Below are 23028 nucleotides of genomic sequence, written 5' to 3' on the forward strand. Positions count from 1 at the left end.
ATTTCTTTACTTATGTCACAATACATGAAATTCATAATTATAAAAATATTATATTTAAAAAAAACAACCCTTTTCTCTTTTAAATTCAATTTAATGTTTTTTACTCTATTTAATTTTCTAAACAGTACAAAAATTAAACTTTATATGATCAACTTTCATCACACATATAAAATCCTTTTCTTCTATTTATCTTCAGTATTAAATATAGTAGATTAGTTGCATTTTCTGGATATCAAAACTGAAATATTATGCATGAGAAAAAAATCCTGATTATTCAGAAGTTTAATCAATACATATATTTCGAAATCTAATCACATGGTCATGGAAATTATGTGAGACACATTAAAAAGAAATTAATACTAATATACACAAAATTGATGAAATTTTCAGAAATAAAAACAACATAACTATAAAGAGATTTATTTCTATTTGATATCTATCACCATTAAACACTAAATTTTTAATTACCTTATTTTTACATATTAAAAATATACCCTTAATGATTGCTTATTGAATATTGTTAAACAAAGTTAGGTTGATTTAATTTAATTTTATTAAATCATTCCCACATTAGAATTATATTGCAGTTATTAATTAAATTTGGTTCAGATATATAATAAAATAAATAATACAATTTTCATACCTTTCAAAACCCTATGAGACCAAGATCATTAGATTTATAATAAAAATTGCTTACTGAGCATTTGTTCAACATATATGCCAATCAAATAATTAAATCTAAAATAATATGCATCTAATATGTATTTTGTAGTTTATTCTTGAGAAACAAAATTATTTCCTATTGATTGAAAAAAACTAATTCAACAATTAAGGTAGATTTTAACTGTACAACTTAAGTATATTACTATATAACGTTACTAAATATCATTATTATAACACAAGAAATGATAATTTCTGATAAACTAGAGAATGTCTGTAATTGATCAGTACTTCTGTATCGATTGATATCTGTAAATATCTATATCTATTGATTTCAGTATTTTAGAACCACACATTGAAATCTAAACCTAAGCCACTTGATCATTGACAATATGTTACAGATCAATAGAAATGAAATTTTTTTCTATTCTGTTATGCAAATCAATTTTTCATGTGAATTCTACATTCTAACAAAATCTGATAAGTTTGCTTTGTAAATTAATTGATGTGATACAAAAATATTATATCTATTGATTGTTTTGCTAGAGATTTTACATTAGCTGCATCATTGTCTTCAATAAATATTACAGTCTGATATGCAACCATGCATTTTAGGAGCATTGAGCTTTTTTTATTATGCAATGGATTGCCAAAAATTTAATTACTAGCACGATTTTCCTTAAAATATTTATGTCACAAATATCTAACTATATACTTTTATGAAAGACCAGTGTCTTTAATTCATGATATGTACGACACATTTTAATCAAAGTATAATTTTTTAAACATAATTTTATAGATTTAACAGTTGTGGACGGCATACTTTTGTAAAGAACTTTTAAATATTTTTACTATAAGATATTAGTTTTCATCTTCTATTTAATATACCTATGCATTTCTTTGTACAAAACACAGTTTCTTGTAACAGCAACGTTTTTAAGAGATATTTTTTGTGTAAATGGATGTCGATTTTTTGATACTATGGTTATTTGTTTCTTAACTCACTTTTCTTAGCATTTCTATCATGTCAAACTAGAACTTTGTATGAATTTCCTATTTAATGAAACTATATGATATATTGTTATCAAAATGTTATTAACTAAGCATACTGCTTTTTCAAAGAAACAAACTTAAAAATGAACCAGTTTAATATAATGGTGTAGGAAAAATATCAATTTATTAAAAATTGTAGATTTTTTTATATTATTTAATTAACTCTCAGCTGCATATTAAAGGAAAGATCATGATGAATTACTAATTTTGTTGAAACACTAATTCAGATATAACATAAGTCACTGCTTTCCTTTGTAGTTAAATCATTGAGAAAGAGAATGGTTTATGAAAAAAATCATTATATAAAAAAACATATCTTTGTTTTATTTCAAACAACACAATTAGAGCAAAAAATGGAAGACTACCAGGCTTCAAAAGTATAGTATAATTAAAAACGATGACTGACTATCAAAGATGACATTTATTATGACTAACAAGCATATTTCTGTTCAATAAGCAGTTGAACGTAGTTTCAAAGTTTAAGCCACATATACAACACAATATAGTTTCTAACAAATATGTACAATGAAATATATATATATATAATTTAACCATTCAAGAATGATAATTGTCAGAAAATATAGTCACAAAATGTAAACTTTCAATAAAAATAAAATATCCAATCAATTAATAGAGAGCAGTTTTATAAACATGGAATGTGAGAATAGGATAGCATGAATAAAGAAATGGAAAACAAAACAGAAAGCTTATAGCTGTGAGGATGATGAAGCTTTAAAACAAAGTAAAAGTATATTTACAATTTGTACTTAAATATAAATGTCAAATCATAAATGCTTTTAGATAAGATGAAAGCTTACAGCTTATCAAATATTTGTAAGTCAAATTTGATCACAACTTCTCCACATTCTACTTCATATAAGGTTAACTTTCGAATGACTGGCTCATGTGTTTCTTTGGTTTCTTTACAAATATCTGATACTTTTATTTCTGTCCTTCCAAGGAATTCTAGACGGGGGAAAGTTATAAAACATTTGAAATAATAAAATAATCATATTATAGTTTTAATATTTAGAAAATAACAAATTAGAGACAACAACATCTAAAATCAGTAATAATAATACATAAAAAAAATCAATAGGAGTCTTTATTAGGATGCATTAAGATAATGTAGAGAATATCTTTTAATATAAAATAGTTAAAAATTCGCACAATCTAAAAGTCAATACTTATTATAATTTACAAACTGTAATATGATAGTCTTAGTGTAAATCTATCATATCTAAAATTTAAGAGTATGCTATTTAAGGGAGTTGTATGCTATTGCAGTAGAAAAACAATATTAAAATTGATGCAAAAGCTATTCAAAAACTATTAGATTAGCGATGAAAATATATAAATCAATGAAATTTTTTTTTTATAATTTGTAAATATTTGAAAACAACTTACAGAAAAATTTTATTTTCAATTTATTTAACATATTTTAGACAATAATTTTAAAAAAAAGAGTAAGTGGTAAATGAATCTAATGATTCATACCTTTTCAAAGAAGAACCATATGTAAATATAAGCTTACCATTAGGAGAAAACAAATCTCTATCAAAAACAGAAATACAAAGGACATCTTCATGTAGATTCTTAACCAAGAATTGCATAGATGCATTCCATCTTGGATTCAAGGTATTAGGAATCACTTTTGTCTTGTGTTCTTGTGATCCCATGCTAACTTCACAGTAAGGGTTACTTTGGCCTGCAGGCAACAATTTTTCAGTATAATAATCAAACTTTAAGAAAATAATTATGACTATATATTATATTCTATGATAAATTTAAAATTGTGAATTTAGTTTTATAACTTTAAAATAGAATATGACTTCTTAAACTAAGGGCTGAGGTCTCAAATGGTACTGTGTGGAGAAATATTAGGTCACAGAGTCATCTACAGTTTTTAAAAAAATATGTATAAGGGGGTGGGGGGTCCATCTTATAATAGTCTTATGTTAAAAGATTTCATCAAATTTTTCTAAATAATTATCTATTTTCAATAGAATTTCCTTTTTGTTATGGTTAATTTTCCTGTTTATTTTCCAATTTCAGGGTCCTGAATGATCTTTCCATTAAAAAAAAGTGATAATAAGATAAAGCTTATAACTAATTTTACTTTTTTTATAGACTTAAAATAAAAATTATGCAAATTTCAACTGGAAACATTTTTATCTTAACATACAGGAAAAAATGATTTAAAATAACTTTTAAATTTTACTTAAGTACAATCAATCGAAATTACTTTCTGGAAAAAAGATTCAATGTATAAATTTTAATATACACAAATACATGCTGCAATTTTTCGTATCATTTTCTTATTGAAAACAAATTTGATTAAAAAGAAGAAAAATCGAAAAATTATTTAGAAAGTAGAATAATAGTAAAAATTTTTTAAAAACCTTTCATTATTTTATTTGTTGAAATTTAATATTTTTTACCATGTTTTTATTTTCCATCTCTTTCAACGTTTATTTATTATTATTAAACTGAACTTCTCTAACAAATTTATAGATTTCTATTTAAAAGTAAAAATTTATTACAATAAGTCTAAAGTTAAGTTTAAGTCTAATCTGGCCCGTTGAGCACCAACACGCACAAAAGTATGTATGCCCCCTCCACACTTTTATTAATAGAGATAGAGAAATTATTTTCTATAGAAAAAATTTATAAAAAAATGCTAAATAAATAAAGTTTCCCATCACATTAAAGAAAATATTTATCTAATAAAAAAACGAGTAAATAAATTTTGAGAAATCGACAAAAGTAAAAGTAATAATATGTGAACAAACCATTAGAGCAAGCTTTCAAGTTTATGCCTTCAACAACAACAACTAGGAGACGTCCTACTCCCTGAATAGCTTGAGATCTTACTGCAAGGTAGAATTGAATTAAATTAAAAAATCAATTTTGTATTAAAATCAATAAAATTAAAATAAAGGGAAGAATAAAAAAAAACTTACACATTCTTTGATGGTTTAAATTTTTCTTTTCTAATTCACAATAATCTTTAGCAGCAGATTCAATTCTTTTCATCCACAGCAATCTGAAACACCAATTTTAATTAAATATAAATTCATATAACAAAAATATATAAGAACTAAGCCATTTTAAAATTTTAATTCTCTTTCAATTAATTCTTTGAAAAATATCCAACAAATAGCCTATATTAATAATCAAATAAACACTTTTTAAAATTAAATATAAATCAATTAATTGGTGGCTTGCTTCAAATTACATTCTTTTTTTGTAAAATATTTTTCTATTTATAAAAATTACTGTTCACATAAATAGTACCATAAGTAAAATATAGCATGCACATTTAAAACATGCAGCTTTGGAGAATTTATTCAATATAGGTAATTCCTAAGCTTTTTTCTTTTACAATATATTGCCATATTTCACTATATGTTCTTTTTGTTACATGAACCAACAGTACTAAAAATCAATCTACATGCACATTAGCACTGACTGTGAAAGAAACGATAAAGGAACATATATTAGGGCGAAATTTGAGTCATGTCTAATTGTAAATTTCATCTCATATCATCCTATGTAAATTATATATATATATATAAAGCTTTTGCGAGTATTAATATCTATGGTAGTTTTATGTCCCCCCCCACACACAGCAAATGAGTAATATATATATACAAAATTAGGAAGCAAATTGTTAAATTGTTTAGACAAATGGTAACCAGGGATAAAATTTTATATCATGAAAAGCATTTTAGTGTAAATCATACCTTTTATGCCAAGTAAATTAATAAAGCTTACTTTTCAGTAGCACTCATAGTTCTGAAATGAATCCTTTCGGTGTCAGAATAAAAAACAAAGAAAGTAGTATCATCTTGGTTGTTTTCAGTATCAGTGGTTTTTACAGTCACATTATTCAGGAACAGAGGCTGAAAAAAAAAATATTAGTCTTGAGTATAGATTAAGTTTAACTTAATCTATATTCAATGGCCTATATATGGCCATATCTATTTAAATGTATACATATATCATAAAATTTTTTTTTATAACCATTAATATTTTTTAAAATAATGCACTTCTTTGAAACAAATTTTGTTGTTCTGATGAGATGGAATAGTAATGATTCATAAATTTTTAACATTTCTGTAAAATTTAAATTCATCTGACACTTTAACTTGGAGTTATAATTCAATTAAAAAAAAATGGGGATGTAAATCAATTTTTTGGCATTTAGAAATTCTTAAATATTTTATATGCTCATAAATAATTATCATTGTAATATGTATTTACAACTTTAATGGACAATATATTGGGTAAAGTGTTGCAAATGCAATCATGTTTGCTTGATATTAAAATACAACAGTGTATATAAAATGTAGATACAAAATAGTCTTACTTTTTTAATTTTGAATTATGTAAAAAATGTTTTAAGAAATGCCAATTTGAAATGCATCCAGAAAATAATTTCTAAAGCAGGCAACTAAATTAATTAATAATACACCATGTTTGCTATCTAGTCAAAGGATGAGAAGAAGGAATCAAACTATTTTAATGTATGAGAATATGTATTTCATCAAGAAAACTTTGGAATAATCTTCCAAATCTCAAAGTTACAAGTTCAGATTAAAATATCTAAACAATTAGTTCAAATACATATAATGTGGCTTTTTCTTATGCTTTTCATTTCATTCTCTTTTCAACAAAATTTCATTTGCCATTCCGGTAACAGTTCTTTATGAATTATACAGAAATTATATCTACAGCATGAATCAAATGAATGCTTCGTTTTCAAAATTTTACTACCGAACAGTAATTGTTGTAATTATTTCAAAATTACTTGATTCAAGAAGTAAAAAATTCTGGTTTTGAATGCAATAACCACAATTATTCAATTCATCTTACTTTTGCCATACAGCTACATCGTCATGCAATTCTTATCAAATTTTCTGTAGCATGATGCTATAGCAGCTGTAAATAAGATTTTCAATTCAGTAGTGGCTTTCAACAAGGAACAGCATACATCCAATCTTGCACAAATTGCCACAAACAGAAATACGTGCATATTGTAAAAGTAAAGGTAACAGTTTTCTACTTCTGTCAGATGAATGACCCAACTGTGAGCCCAATTGATAAAATTCAGATATGGTTACTTTTACTAAAATTCTCTATCTCTATCAATTACAGTCAAACAAAGGATTGATTATATACTATTATATCTGTTCATTTGTGGATGTGATAATTAATAACCACAACAATTTAAGTAAGTGAAATTAAGTATATGATCTCTATTTTATAATTCTAGAATAAAGACGTAGAATTTTTTTACTACATCCACCAACTGGACCGACTATGTGTATTTAAACATGGTAATCCTTGCAGTACAGGCTGGATGCAAGAGTTATCAATAAACATATTAACAGATGCATTCTTTTAATATATTCATTGAGGATTCTTTGATAGAGTGGTCAGTAATATCTACAAAAAAATGAAATAATTCTGGATTTAACATATTATCATTAATTTTAAGGCATTTCTATATAGAAATTACACACATTTTTAAAGACAGCCAATTTGCACTGACTATTGACACAATCACATGAAATCGGTAATGACCACTTAAACAAATAACGACTTAACTCAAAACTTTAATATAATAATAGCCAAATAATTATAGTAATTTCTTGCTGAGCAGGAAAGTTCAGAAATTAATTCAGTCTCAATATTTTAACAAATCAGAATAGTAAATGTTTCGCAAATAAAGGGGGAAAAATAGTGCTACTTAAAAATATGTTTTAGGTTGTAAATTATGTACACTTTACTTACATGTTTGTACATTTTATACAAAGAATTCATTGCTTTCTCTGAAGTGAAAACATTTGTTATCTTTCCTAGTTCTTTGAAAGGTTGAGTCAGGAGAAGAAAATCATTGAAGAGAAAAGCCATGAGCTCCTTATTGCTTTTTGCCTGATAAATACAAAATAAATATATCAATTTAGAATTTTATTTATAAGGGTAAAAAAAACATGAAATAAGTCATAAATCAATTCTAAGTATACCACCTAAAAATTATTATATAAAATTTTATACATTATAAAAATCAATAAGAGCAATAATTAGTGTTATTGATAAAGTAGCTTTCTATAAACAGAAAAAGTAATCAATCAAACATATTTCGCTTTTTGAATAGAAATGATAAGAATAATACAAAAGTAGAAACTTAATACAAAAAGTAATACAAAAAAAAATAGAAAAGGTAGAAGAATGCAAAAAAAAAAAAAAAAAAAAGTAAGAATAAAAATTTTTTAATTTCTCAGTAATAAGAAATGATATAAGATGGAACTTACTTTATACAATATCCCTGCATGTAAAAGTTTTCTTGGTCCCAAGCAATTTGTTAATGAATTGAAAGTAATTTGCTACAGATTACAAGAAAAAAAATTAGGAAGATGAAAAAAGTAAAAGAATTTTTTAAATGTAATATTGCTGAACTTAGTTAAAAAAACAATATAACATCAAAATAAAGGAACAATATATAAGGAGGTTATAAAGATATATATAATTTTAAAACAAAAAATATCAGTCATAGAATCCTTCAAAATAAAAAGTATACAAAACTTGTTTAAATAAACGTATAAACAAATAAAACATAACAGATAAATTTACATAATCAGGTGACTTTCAACAACAATCAAATTCTGTTAATATTAGAAATGAAAATTTTTACACATTTTAAAATATGAATAGGAATTAGATAAGTATTCCTATTCATATTAATTCATTCTTTAATTCCAACAGAAACAGCAAATTCTTACAAATTATTTATTTAGATAATAATTGAAAGGTATTTCTTTCACTTCATATACTCACTTCTGGTAGTCCATCACATAGAACATGATTTTGTACCCATTCCAAGCGATCTGAATTTTCTCGTTCCCTTACACCTTCATTTACTTGGTTACAAAGTTGCTGAGCTAAGTTTAGGGCTTCTTTTAGATGAGGATAATCAGGGTGATCTTCTGAAGTATTTTCAAAAACCTGAAATGTTTTAAAAAGTGGGATGCTAATTTTGTAATACACACTGAAAATCCAAAAATATAATCGAGGGATCAGACATCATACAAGTCTATAATGGAAAGATGGTTATTTGTAGAAGAAAGTGTATGAAATTGACAGATACATGAGCTCACATGGAAGACTTCTGTTAAAATTTTAAATTTCTGATCATATATATATTTCACCACATTTTAAGTAATCATTAGTTTCTACTTTTAATAAAAATATTTTATCTGAATAAATAATACAAATATATATCACTATTATTAGAACAATTAAAAATAATTATACAACATTTTTCAAAAGCATGAAATGAAGGGAAAAAATCTGAAAAACTAATACGCTATAATCCAAGAAACCTTTACAATTCAAAAGAATGCATTAAACAAAATATTGATTAATACTTGATAAAAGAGTGAATAAACATCCTCTAAAATCTATTTATCTTCTCTCAGATGTTTTGTTTCATACTAAGTAGCAGAATTAATAAAACTGCTGGAAATGATTTCTAACATTATCAAGATTGAACGTCTAAAAGTTAAAAAAATAATAAATAAATAAATAAATAAAAATAAGCCCTTGTTTCCATAGAAAATTTAATCTTATCTGTAGCTTGCAGAAGTTTTTTTAAAATCTTTGAAAACTACGGAGAACCAGGAACTGCTAGCACATATGAAATTGCAAAAGCAAATAATACATGTAACAGTGACAGCCAATAAAACAATGATTATATTCTTAAATAGACACAAGATCATTTTCTTCTGCAGTACTTCTAAATGAATATATGTTCCAAATACATTTGTACCGAAACATACACAAAAATTACGCTTATGACAAGTTGATTTGATAATTAAAGAAACAATTCTTCATATAACATTAAGAATGAAAATATTACTTTTTAACTTTATCAAGATCTATCATACTGCCATAAGAGATTGTCTTGATGTGCTGTTACTTGCAACATTAAAATGATAAAATCATTTGCAATTATACGACTTTAAGATGGGATTTCTTCAACAAATAAAGTATGTAGAATATTCAAATGCACTGTAGCAAATATTTCAATTAACCTTCATTTTAAAATTTATTAAAATGATCATAAATCAAATATAAATATATATTCTCAGAATTATGATTTGAAAAGGTAACATCAACTTCCAAATAAAGATATGTTCATAAGCCATAGAATCATTTTTAGAAGATGAAACAGCGAATTTTAAAATAGTCCCCCCCCCATAATTTCTAACATGTGTTCTGTAAAAGAAGAGAAAATTAATGGAATCCATAACTGAATGTTTAAGGGAGTTTTCTTTGGATCGAAATTACTAAGGATATGTTTTTTGAAAAAAATGCTTATTCCTAATAATTTTGATTGAAAGCTTAGTTTTGAAATCAAAACTTTCAAATAACTGCTCATCTCTTTTTAAGAGACAAGATAATTATTTTTTACAGTCACTGTGATAAATCACTAAGTAAACAAGATCTGTGACTATCTTGGCATCTTATGTATAACTGAGTTTGGCATAATTTGAAAATTGCCAAATAAAAAGCAAAAATGATTTAAAAACTTATTTTATAGCTTACTTTTTGAATAAGAAGAGGATATTTAGTAATTCTTTGCATGGGTTTTAGCAGAAAGCTACTTAGAGGCATTCCCTTTGTACGAGGATCTGTTGTACAATGCTGAAAATAAATTGTAATTTTGAAAGTAAATATGCATATTCAATTTAGAATGAAAACTGCTCAATTTCATAAGCTAACAAAAGGTACTTACTTTAGTAACTTCTTTAAACTTAGGACAATTATCAGATTTATTTTGGATCAAAGCTGCTGCATTCAATTGACAGCTGCAAAATCTTATGTATGGTGTAAAATGTGGGAGCTAAAATAATAATAATAAATAAAAATTATTTTTTTTAAAAATATAAAAATACTAGAAACATTCACAATATGTAGAAAATATACAGAAATGAATGCAATAAAAAAAGTCACTTAAAAGAAAAACATTGTCAGATACAACAATGAAGGTTACTTACATTTTCACATAATAAGTCTCCAATTTTCTGTATTATGTTATTGGAACTCATTCTGCTTCTCACTCTCATTGCTCTGAAAAGGTTGAAGACATGAATAATACATGCTGAACAAAAATACTAAAAACTAAGTATTTTTCAGTTATTTATAAATTTAAAACCCACACATACAGGCCATGCATTAAGTAAATAATAATAAAAAAAATAATTTTTGTGAATAGAATCTTTTACCATAACTGTGACAAAATATTGAAATTTAAAATTTATTGCTGAGTTAGGGCATAGTTTCAGTTTTATGGTAATTTTAATTTTTAATCTGTTAAAGCATTATTTTTGAAAATAATTTTTGTAACCAACTTTTTTTTATTCGATGACAGTATGGTATATCTTTATTGTATCAATTCAACATTAGAATTCTATATCACAAAAGTGAAAAAACAGTTAGGATTAAAAAAAAAAGTAAAATATGTTTAAAGCATCAAAAAAAATAAATTATGTTAAAAATTGCACACATGTTAGAGCCAAAGGGTTGCTATTGTGACATTTAATTTCAACCTCTCCCTGTATTACTGAAGTTCTCACATTTTTTTAATATTTTGTACTATATAAAATAAGAATAATACACTATGTAAATAAGAACATTTATAATTAGAGAATAAAACATTTTCAACATATTATTCAATTACATTCATAAATAAAACCTTTTTATTATAAGATAACTATGTTATATTTTGTAGTAAATAGTGGGTAATGTACCTAATAATAAACAAGATTTATTATTTATGAGTATTAACGTAGAGAAAAAAACACCTTTTATTGAAATCAATTTTAATATGTTGGGCTTTTTCTTCGTTTGTTTTAAGCATAAAGCAGGTTAAAATTGCAATAGTATCTTATATTTGTTTTTAATTAATAACATGGCTGATAATCTAGTTTTGCAGAGACAGGATGTATTAGAAAACATTAAAAAAATGCAATCATTTTCTTAGCGATATGTTTATATTCATCTATTTTTTTAACCAAAATTTTGCATTTATATATTTAAAAAAAATGTATTCATGAGATTTCTAAAAGATATTTCTTCCTTGAACTGAAACATCATTTAACATAATGCTGAAAATAGGAAAAGGGTTTCTTATTCAGTTTTCATTTTCCAAATTTTCTGGAAAATAGTACAACAGAACTTTAATTTGCAGGGCTCAGTATGGACGGCCACAAAAAGCAACGATTTAAGGAAACATGAAAATTATGGGCAAACACAAGAAAAATATGTATTTGAAGATTAAAACAAAATGTCAAAAGAATTATTATTTCACATTTATTTAAATGTTCTATGTAAAGCTGTTAACAGTATATGCATAATTGTTTGAAGAACCTTGCTGTAATGCTTAATTTATTTTCTAAACTAGTGCATTTCAAATTAGTGATTTTTGCAATTTTTTAATGCCCCCCCCCCCCAAAGAAAAATCCTTCACAAGTAAAAAAAAAAAAAAAAAAAGCTTTAATGATACAATATGGAATAAACAATATATTTAATTAATTCAACTGCAAAATTTCACAATCAAAAATATGCAGGAGGATATATTACATTTCCACACATTTAACAATAATGCAGATTGCAGGAACAAACTTTGAATATTGAAAGAAATATTGTGTGCTGTGTAATTGATCTGCCACAGTTTACATCATAGACTTGTCATTTTTGTTTTTTTTGTTTTTGTTTAAAGCAAGTTATCAGCATATGAAGGGAAAAGACAAACCTCTATTTATGTTTATATATATATATTATATATATATATATAATAGTATAAACTATAATTCAAAATCTGAGCAGTAGCCTACTATTTACATCACACCGTCATAGATATTTGTATGCAGTGAATTATTTTCCTTTTAATGCCTACTGCTAGACCTGATGAAAATGTTGCACCACTATATGGGGAAAATTAAGAAGTAATGGATTACAAAGTGCACTGTATTTTTAAAATAATTGGGATTATGAAAAACATTAACTTCTTCAATTGAAGATATTATTATTTAAATAAATTATCAAATAGACCTCATTTTTAAAAAAAGTATGATCACCAATTAGATAATATATTTAAATGGCAAATTTTCAGATTAAGTAAATTTTTTTGAACAGCTATTCGTTGAAATGTTTATTTGCTAAATACCATAAATTTATTGAAATAATATATTCAAACTATATATTTGTCCAAAGCTATCCATTATACCTTAATAGCTTTGTATTGCAAACAATGAGTTCTTTCCAATTCACAAATATCGAGCGAAGTTCCTCTTTATTTAAAACAGCTGACTCTCGCAGTGGTTTTTGGAAAACCTAAAATAAAATATTTCAGTTTATTGCAAAACAGAAAATAAGATCCATACAGAAATTTCAAAACACAACTACTAACTAGAATGATCGTATGATTAAAAGTTTAGATTTAAACATAGTTAAATTTTAAAAAATATCATTAGTTGTTTATTAAATTCATAAAAGGAAATAGAATGAACAGCACTAAGGATCAGTTTCCCTTATCTGTCCAAATTAAAATGGGTAGATAAAAGAATTATAATAATATAAAATCTAAACACTTAATTTTAATTGGAGGATAAAAGGAATGAAATTAATTTGTATTATATTTTTATGCAAAAAAGAATAATTGTTCCCCCCTCAAAACAATACAATGTGAAGAAATTAGTTTGCTTTCAAAAATAAGGAAAAAAAGTTATTATTATTAAAAACTTTTACTCTCTGAAATACTACAATTTGATATAACTTCCAATTACAAAGTTTTATTAAATAAAGTAGTTACTAGTATAGAATTTTATTTCTGTAGAACTTGTAGTAAAAATTATGGAAAAATTAATTTTTTATATATCCCCACAGTGAAAAATATACCAATAAGAAAAATGTTTCTCTTATACTCATCATATAAGCACATAAAGTTTAATGCTTTTATTTGCAAAATTTGCCAAGATATTTAAAGACAAATTTATTGATTTAGATCACTTTTCAAAACCTCAGATTAGTGTTTGATCAAATCTTTCAGAGCAAATTTCAGGGATTATATTTATATGTAATGATATCTTTTAATCTAATTTAATTCTTAATTATTTTCAAAATTTTTATCTTACTTTAGCCCATATTAATTTCATTCTAAAAATGTTTTCTTATTTCCAGAGCCAATTCCAACTTTTTTATTTAATTAATTATACATGCGCTCTATAAAACTGCAAACTTCAGCATTCTCTCACGCTCCGAGTGAAGGGATAAAAATCTTTAATGCTTGCAACATTCTTTTAAAGATACCAAAATTTCCCTATCCTAAATCTACACGTGTCAAAGAAATCCCTATCAAAATTTCATTGTAAAAACTACCGAAGGGAAAATTTCGGTCTCTTTTGCTCTTGTGTCGCGATGTAAACCGACATATTTCTTCCCATGTATTCTTGTACATAAATTATGCCTCCCGGGTTGGAATAAATCAAAGTTTTAAAAGTTTCTTCTTCTCGGCCACGGAACTGCTAACTTAGGTTTACATATATATAACAAAGGGTTATCAAAGAACACAATTAGAAGATAATAATGCATTAATAATTTTTTAATGTTCATTTAATTAAAAAAGTAAAATAATACATTAAGTGAAATGTTTTCGCAATTTTTCTTAAATCAGCCCTTTTGACACCAATACAAAACTGCATCTGCTTTCATTTAACAATATTTTCACACACGCAATCCAATTCATTACTTGTTATATTAAAACAGGTTTCTTAAATTAGTGGACAAAAATCTGCCTCATCTATAGGAAGTGATTATAAACAGAAGAATATAAGTAATTCAAAAATAGGTCAATACATCGATCCCTATTCAGAGTAAAAAATAAGAAATTCCTGAAAATGGCGCCCCATACATTAATAAAACATTGCCACTGAAGATGAACCTCGTATACCAAGAGTAGACATTTATGGTTCCGAAACTGTTCGTTTTGGCGATTCATGTTTTTATCTAAGTTAAAGCAATACTTATCGATCCAAAATACATTTCTGAGCAAAGAAAGATTGGATTCTGACTGTAATTGGAACCAATTGCAAAACTCTAGATGCCAGGTATGATCAAATTTTGTAATCCATGGAGCCCTCGAATTCTGTATGGATGCCAGTAATTATATCGAAGAGCTCTTTATGCTGCCGTTTTAGAATGTTGAATTCTGAATTGATTGTTCGTACGCAAGTACGAGGACAACATGAAAAATAAGTGAAAATGTCAATTTCTGTGTCATATATCGTTTCATTAAATAAGGAACCTGTAGTTTAAACCGTTCTGTAAATACACTTCAAAGAGGGATGCTGGGAATTCGAAAATCGAAGTTTTTCTTCTGTAACTAGACTAGCATTACAATAACATCGAGTATTTCAAAACGTTCTTTACTGAAAAGAATGAAATAAGTCATTCTTTTTCAATGCTTAATATTACGCATAGAGCTGTGAGCAAAATTTATATATTTTTTTGTTCCGTATTTCACTAACGCTCTGAGATATCTTGAACAATAGAAATTTTTCATTATTAAATAGATTTGCATTTCTGAAATAAATAGTTTTATTTAGTTTGTAAAGCCCCTTAAAAATTTAAAAATAAGAATATCTCTATAAATTTTGCAGATAGAAGCGCACAATTATCAGGGAGATAAATGCTTATTCACTTTTTTGGAACGTGTAATGTAGAAAATAAATGGAGTTAGTGAATAAAATAATTGGGAATTTCGATTATTCTACAATTAGAATAATTTATAAAACATTAATTAATAAAAGAATAATAATATAAAATTATTTTGATAGTTTTGTATTCACTTACATCAAGAACAATAGACATATCTTCAACATAAGATTCCTCGGTAGAAATCAGTTCACGGATGTGTTGCTGCCTCTTCTTTTCTTTTGGAGAAAGTGATTCAAAAGCAGATGTATCAAAGGAATTTAAATTATCTAAAAATGTGAAAAAAAGAAACCCTTCCTTACATAAAAGAAATATTCTAAAATTTAAAAAAAAGTAATAAATGAGTATACTATCATTTGCCAAAATGATTTTAATCCTAGGAAACAGGATAAAAATGTGATTTAAAAATCATGTGCTGTATTTGTTTATAATTAACTCAAGAAACTGTAGCAAAGTAATGTAAGTTCATTGAAATAAAATTAACATTATAACATTTTTGAAGGAATAAATTTGAATATAAATTGGACTCATTTTATATCCGATTGAAATAAAATTTTATTCTTATAAAATCTCCATTCCAGCAACAAGGTCAAATAAATTAAATATCTATATAAAAAGTTAATAAACTCAAAATTAATTAATATCTACTCAAAAATAATTTGATGTTACGATCATTATAATGATTTTTCAATTCAATTCGGCAAGATTTTTTTAATGATTCTCATAACAAAATGATGACCATTTCCAAACAGTTATATTTAATTAAATTTCTTTTTGCTCTTAAGGTTGAATAAAAAATTTATTTTCATTTTTATATTACAGTTGTGGCAGCATAATTGAATTTACATACACATTTGGATTAAATTTTCTTTTGCTTTTAAGGTTGAATTCATAAATAGACTTAATTTTCACTTTTATATTACAGTTGTGGTAACATAATTGAATTTACATACATATTGAGATTAAATTTTTTGTTTTTGTTTTTAAGACTGAATTAATAAATGGAATTAATTTTCGCTTTTATATTACAGTTGCCGTAGCATAATTGAATTTACATACAAGTTGGGAATAGCTTAAAATGATATACAATTGTAAAATTATAAGTTAGTGTATCCTGTCTCTCATAATAAATCAATCTGTCAGTCCAAATCAATAATAATGTCTATTAATAATAAATTAGAATGTATGTGTAAGCATTCTACAAAATATAAAGTTTGATCTATTGCTTCTACTAAATTTTACACTGATATATCTGAGAAGTAGTAAATGCATATTTCGATGTAATTTTCAGAAATTTAATGAATTAAAAATTAAGCAAGACTGTGGCATTTTTCTGCGATAATTCCCTAAAATATAATCTCAAAAAACTGATTTTTACTCCATTTTAAAGTTCAAAGAATTGTATTTTCAATTATACCGATTTCATTGTTGTGTAAATGTTTCGTGGATTTGGCAATCTCTAAAAATATAAACATTTCCTACATAATTTTCAACAATAGATTTTATTGCTGAACTGAAATTCAAACCGTTTTCATTGTTTTATCAAATATTTAATCACGTGATTTTTGTTCTACTGTTAAAAAGCTAAGGAAGAATGATTTGATAAATATCTATGAAGTTTACATAAAGTTTAAGAAAGTAAAGTAACAATACCATGAAGGCTGGAAGATAGATGAATCGAACAAGTATATTTTAAATTATAATGTCATGGGACTTGACACCATTAAGAAGATTCAATACAAAATAAGTAACACGGTTCTAATGCATATTATTATTAGAACCGGAAACTGGAAAATAATGTCGTTTCTACGCACATCGATCTTCGCTAATCATTTATCAGCTCATTGTGTAATTTAAAGTTTTGCCAAAGACATTTTAAGGTTAGAGTGACTTGTTTACTTGCAAATAATTAATTCTTCTTATTATTATTATCTGTGCAAGTTATGATGAAATGTTCAGCCAAATACAAGAGGTACATATCTGTAGCTTTCTGGGTTTCTACAAGGATAATAATGTAACAGTTGCTACCAAAAACATTTGCGCTGTTTATCCAAACGCATTGGACATTTATAAATGCCAAAAGCGGTTTTCTCAGGTCAAATCCGGCAATTTCGATCTTTCCGACTCATATCGATCAGGATGACCAACAACTTTAGACAACGGCATGTTAAGCACGGAAATGGAAGCAAATCCGGATAAGAAGATCAGGGAACTGTCAAACACTCGTAACCAACATTAGTTGATCATCCAAGAACATTTGCAGCAGATTAGAAAAGTAAGCAAAGCAGGTGTTTGGGTCCCACATAATCTGTCCAAAGAAAATAAAGCTAATCGATCCACCGTATGCAACTTATTGTTTTAAGAACACAGTACAGAAGCGTTTTTTGATTGCTTTATCACTGGAGATAAAAAATGGGTCCGCTATGTTAATTCAAAACGCATTGGCTCTTTCCCCAAGAAGCTCTTTTGTATGCTTGGTGGAGTATTCGCGGGGTCGTTCACTTTGAAGTGCTGAAACCTGGTCAAACTGTGAATGCAGACCTTTACTGTGAACAATTGGATAGAGTAAATCAATCTTTAATAGAAAAGGCGCACAGCGACCATCAAGAGAAAAGGTGTTATTCTACAACACGATAATGCAAGACCGCACTGCGCAAGAATAACCCTGGATTAGAATGAAAGAATAGGGATAGGAAGTACTGTTCGTTTCAATATCCTGAGACAATATTTTCGACGATTCTATCTCACCAAGGGGTGAGACATGAATGGTTGAGCGCATTTCCAGAATTATTTTTCCTTCGTTGAATTTGATTTCAGCCATATTTACATACTTTTTCGTTCAATTTTTTTTTCACGTGTATGTGAGTGTCATTTATTTATTTTATTTCCCCGAGTAATCCGAGTTTACTGTTAAATGTAAAATCTCCTCTTTTCAACTTTACTCTCACCCCTATTTTGACGAATTAAACCAATCCCAACGAATGCGCAAAAGCGCAGAGGGTTTTAGAATCCGATGGCAAACAATATGTCTCACTCATCATATTCGATCGATATTGAGCCATCAGATTTACATTTATTCCTGCGCAGAGGGTTTTAGAATCCGATGGCAAACAATATGTCTCACCCACCATATTCGATGGATATTGAGCCATCCGATTTATTACTATCACTAAAACATTTTCCAAGTGGCAAAAAAATTAAAAAATTCGGATGATGTCCAAAATAGTATCTCTAGATATTTTGCTCAAAAACCAATTGATTTTTAACGAATTGGCTTTGAAATTTGTACATCAGATGCCAAAATATTCTAATTGCTGATAACGAGACAGATTACATTATTGATTAAAAATAAAAAACTTGGTAAAAATTTATCTGTTTGAAATTAATGTAGAAAAACGACATTACTTTCTGGTACCCTTAATAAATTGATGCACAAAAAATATTTTTTCACATGAATTTTATGGAACCTTTTTAACCACCTTCATCTAAATCAAAGACAACCAATATTCTCAGCAAACCAGCTCGTCATTATAAGTGATCCTGTCTGTGTTTTTATAAATCCAATCATATCAGACAAATGAGCAAATATGTTGAAAAATGAATGCAGTTTAAAATTTTTTCGTCATCATTTAATTCTGAAGTCAAATTTTAGTTGCAAATAAATTAGAAATTTAAAAAAAATATTTTAAAAGCATACATTATTTTTAAACCTACTCAACATGGAAAAATAAATTGTATCTTCATAACCTGATCATCAGCATTGTGGGAAAAATCCAGGATGAAATATTAATAGCAACAATTAAAATGATTTGAGTTTGTTTTACTACAACATTGAAATACACTGCTGTTAAACACATTGAAAATACTTTTTAAAAACAGGAAATTAAAAAAAAAAAAGATTTGCGATAATAAATGAATAAATAATGTACAGTAGACTCCCGATTATCCGCGCCTGGCGCACTAAGTTTTTTTTTTGCTTCCAAGCAAAGAGAAAATGCTTCCAAAGCAAGAAGCAAACACAAATGACTGATTTCTTCAAAAAGGTGTAGTTTTACAGTTATGCTTTTGTAATTACATAATACATTACAGCACATATGTATTAAATTTTCTGTGTATCCTTGACGCCTCTCGTAAGTACAAAGCACTTTTCTGTTTTCATTAACAAAATGCATTTTAGGCTAGTTTTGAGAGATATACTAAAATATTAAGCGTTAGTTAAACATTTCCTGCTGTTTATTTTACGTTTTATTGTATATAAAACAATTTTTCAAAGTTGGAATGACTGTTTTCTCTTTTGCTATACCCGATTTTAGTTTTTTTCGGATTATCCGCGATTTTTGTTATCCGCGGCGGCCGCGCCACCCAATTCCGCGGATAATCGGAAGTGTACTGTAATTTAAAATTAATATTTTCATTTTAAGATATACAAATCCTTTTTATTGACAATGAAATTTATGCATAAGAGATTTAATGGAAACTAAAGACAGCAATAAAGTATTATTTAAAAAAATACTAGAATTTTATTTAATTTTTAATTAATGAAAATTCTAATCACAATTTTAAGAAAATCTCTCCAAAGTACACATTTTCAACCTCCAAAGTGTGTACCTTGATGGTTATACTTAAAGTACATGGTGGTCATAATTAAAGTTCCACTTTCAAATGGTCATAAAAGGAAGACTACTGGAGCAAATATTATCAAACTTAGTAATAATTTAAAAGATGCCATAAAAATTTCTTTTCAGCCAAAAGAGTTCAAAAACTCACCACCAGGAGTGAAATAGTGTTATATCAATATTGCTAAGCAAAATTAGACACGAAGACACAGTTTTAAATCGTTTCTGAAACGTGTTACAAAGCATGTTCAATTAGTTCTTTCAAAAGCACTGTTTATGGTGATAATCTAAACAATTTGGCAGAACTGAAAGATGCGATACACCGACATGTGCGTAACATTGCTACAGATATGCTAAGAGCTACTGTTGAGAATGCAGTAATACGATTTAGCTTGCTTTCAGAAAATGGTGGATCAAATGCTGGAAAATGAAAAACAAATCATCAAAAGTTTTTCTTTTTTGAAAATTGATTGTTATAATGTCACCTGAAATGGTTGATTAACATTTTTTGAGCTGGATTTTTTTTTGCTCGGACAAACAGAATATATATATATATATATTTAGAATCATTTCTGGTAATTTTTTCTTTCTGACAAAATTGATTTTTTTCGAAAAATTATGTAGACATTTATCTGAAAATTTTCAAAGGTATTCCCTCTTGTACTACATATACTTAGGAGAAAATCACAAGAATTTCACTGAAATTAATTAAAAAATTATTCCAGAACTATTAATTTGTACTAAGAGTTTGATGATTGTTTATCTAGGTTTTCCTCTCGGAATAACAAGCTTTTCATTTAAATGTGGAAAAGTTATTACAACTTTTACATCTTTATCCTGCAGCTAATAGGATGGCTGATTCAACAAATTAAACCAATGAAGTAGCCATTATGTATTTCCCTCCCATATTTTGATAGTTTTCATGACAATTCAAATGGAATATTAAGTGATAAGGCAATAAAAGCTCTCTCTCTCTCACACACACACAAGAAAAAAAAAATCAAAGGAAATTATATAATTAAAAAAAAGTTGATTCTCACTGTAAATTAAAACAGTGTTTAGCACAATTAAATCCTGACAAAATAATCAATTTATTACTTAATTGCATTATTATTTAATAAATAATAATCAAACAAAAAAACATCAATTCAGAAAGTTTTAGTTGCTTTTTAAATTCAAATTTGTTAAAAACATCAACACATTTCCCATGAAAATAAACACTTTACAATGCATTTAAGAGTAAGATAAAAAGTCTTAGCATGGATCCAGATAGTTTGCTTTAATTATATTTCATAATTTTTTTTAGAAATTAAATAAGTGGTTGCTTATCAATAAATCAGTTTCATCCCTTTTCTCAGTATTAATATTTATTGTAGCTAAAGTGGTATAAAAAATTAACTAAAACTAGTCAATTTCTTTCAACTACAAACTACCATTCAAAAACATTTTTTTTTTTTTTGTCAAGTCACATGGTGTTACACGAGTGATAATAAAATAGAAATCAAGAAATAAGAATTTTTTAAACCATATTTTATGGTATGGTTTAAAAGATTCTTATTTCTTTTAATTCACGATGATTAATATAGTTCAATAAATTAAATCATAAGATTTTAATATTAGTTTTTCTTTGTATACATAATAAAGGGAAAATATGTAAAAATAAAATTCAGTCTTTCCAATATGCTACGCTCGCAAAGTAGTAAAATTAATTGGTGTAATTGTTGAGGCAGGGGGCTTTGTCAAAATTTACAGGGCTACAGGTAATGAGCTACCATAAGAAATAAAATTTGGCAAAATCAATATAGAGGTCCAGAGAATCTTTCATGGTTTTTCGTCATGAAGAATGTATAAAGAATTAGTGCTTGGGATATCTCACGAAATTGGACAGTAGATATCTCTCCAAACTCTTGAGACAAGAGATTATCTAATGATCGTGGTATTTTATATGAAGAACAAATCGGTAAAATTGAACCAATGATTTGGGCTCAAGTCCGATTCTTTAATTTTGTTTATTATTTTTAAAATATAGTTATATGCACATTTATTATACTAAGCTATTTCAAACTAAATTACAGATTCAAACTTTTATATAAATATCACTTATCTGCCTAAGCCTTACTAAGGAAGTAATACTTTATAAGAGATAAAATCAGAGATTTTGCTACTTTGCAAAACTATAAAGAACTTTACTTGCATACAGAAAGGAATTGAGTAATGAACTTTTTATGCTATTCATTGATGGATTGTATTGTTGTATGAATAAGCACAGAAATCTTATTATAATTTGAAAAATTTACCTTATAATTTCTAATGTAAAAAATTTTAAATTTATAAAACCACACATTAAATTTGATAAAAAATTATCTTCATAAAAAATTAACAGACTGCAGCCTGCCATTTTATATATAATGAGCAAATTAGTTTATGAAATTATGGAAATGTATAGCATATGAATTAAGAACGAAACTATCAGTGTAAAAGTTATAAAATCAAATTTCTCAAAAGGTAATTTCAACATTTGCCTTAAAAACATGCAATTTAAAAGGAAAAAGAATAAATTTATAACATAAATTAATAATCATTCATATTTAACACAATATTTGTCTAATATCTGATTCTTTTTATTCTTTTAATTATAAAATTTTTGTTTTTAATAATATTAAAAACAAAAGCTTCTACAGTTAGGTTTGTGGAAAAGAAATTTTCATTGCTTCGTTCTTCAATATTTGCTTGATTATGATTTTATTTTTTCAATTGGACTTGCATCTCTTTAAGTTTGAATTCTAGAATTTATTACTTGCACCTACATTCATAAAATTAAACAACTGTTTGCTGTTTCCATAGATAGGATAAAGATAAGTAAGAAATTAATAACATAATAATAATTAATAAAAATAATTTTTTTTTCTATATCTAG

The 23028-nt window shown here is 26.2% G+C and overlaps 1 protein-coding gene across 2 annotated transcripts in view; it reads right to left on the reverse strand.

Moving 5' to 3' along the window:
- Positions 1-563: 563 nt before the first annotated feature.
- Positions 564-23028, reverse strand: part of LOC129963239 (intersectin-1-like) — a 65075-nt gene continuing 42610 nt past the window's right edge. Inside the window, exons 29-41 of one of the 2 annotated variants that reach the window (XM_056077457.1) lie at positions 15634-15764; positions 13010-13116; positions 10779-10851; positions 10517-10624; positions 10327-10425; positions 8557-8724; positions 8034-8105; positions 7513-7653; positions 5491-5618; positions 4677-4759; positions 4506-4586; positions 3248-3421; positions 564-2679 (exon numbers count right to left, since the gene is read on the reverse strand). In XM_056077457.1, coding sequence (XP_055933432.1) covers positions 2528-2679; positions 3248-3421; positions 4506-4586; positions 4677-4759; positions 5491-5618; positions 7513-7653; positions 8034-8105; positions 8557-8724; positions 10327-10425; positions 10517-10624; positions 10779-10851; positions 13010-13116; positions 15634-15764 — 1517 coding nt within the window. In that variant the 3' untranslated portion in view covers positions 564-2527. The remainder of the gene's footprint in view (positions 2680-3247; positions 3422-4505; positions 4587-4676; positions 4760-5490; positions 5619-7512; positions 7654-8033; positions 8106-8556; positions 8725-10326; positions 10426-10516; positions 10625-10778; positions 10852-13009; positions 13117-15633; positions 15765-23028) is intronic. The other variant, XM_056077458.1, reaches the window with a different exon arrangement.

Source organism: Argiope bruennichi, chromosome 3 (assembly GCF_947563725.1).
Source record: "Argiope bruennichi chromosome 3, qqArgBrue1.1, whole genome shotgun sequence".
NCBI classification, from domain to species: Eukaryota; Metazoa; Arthropoda; class Arachnida; order Araneae; family Araneidae; genus Argiope; species Argiope bruennichi.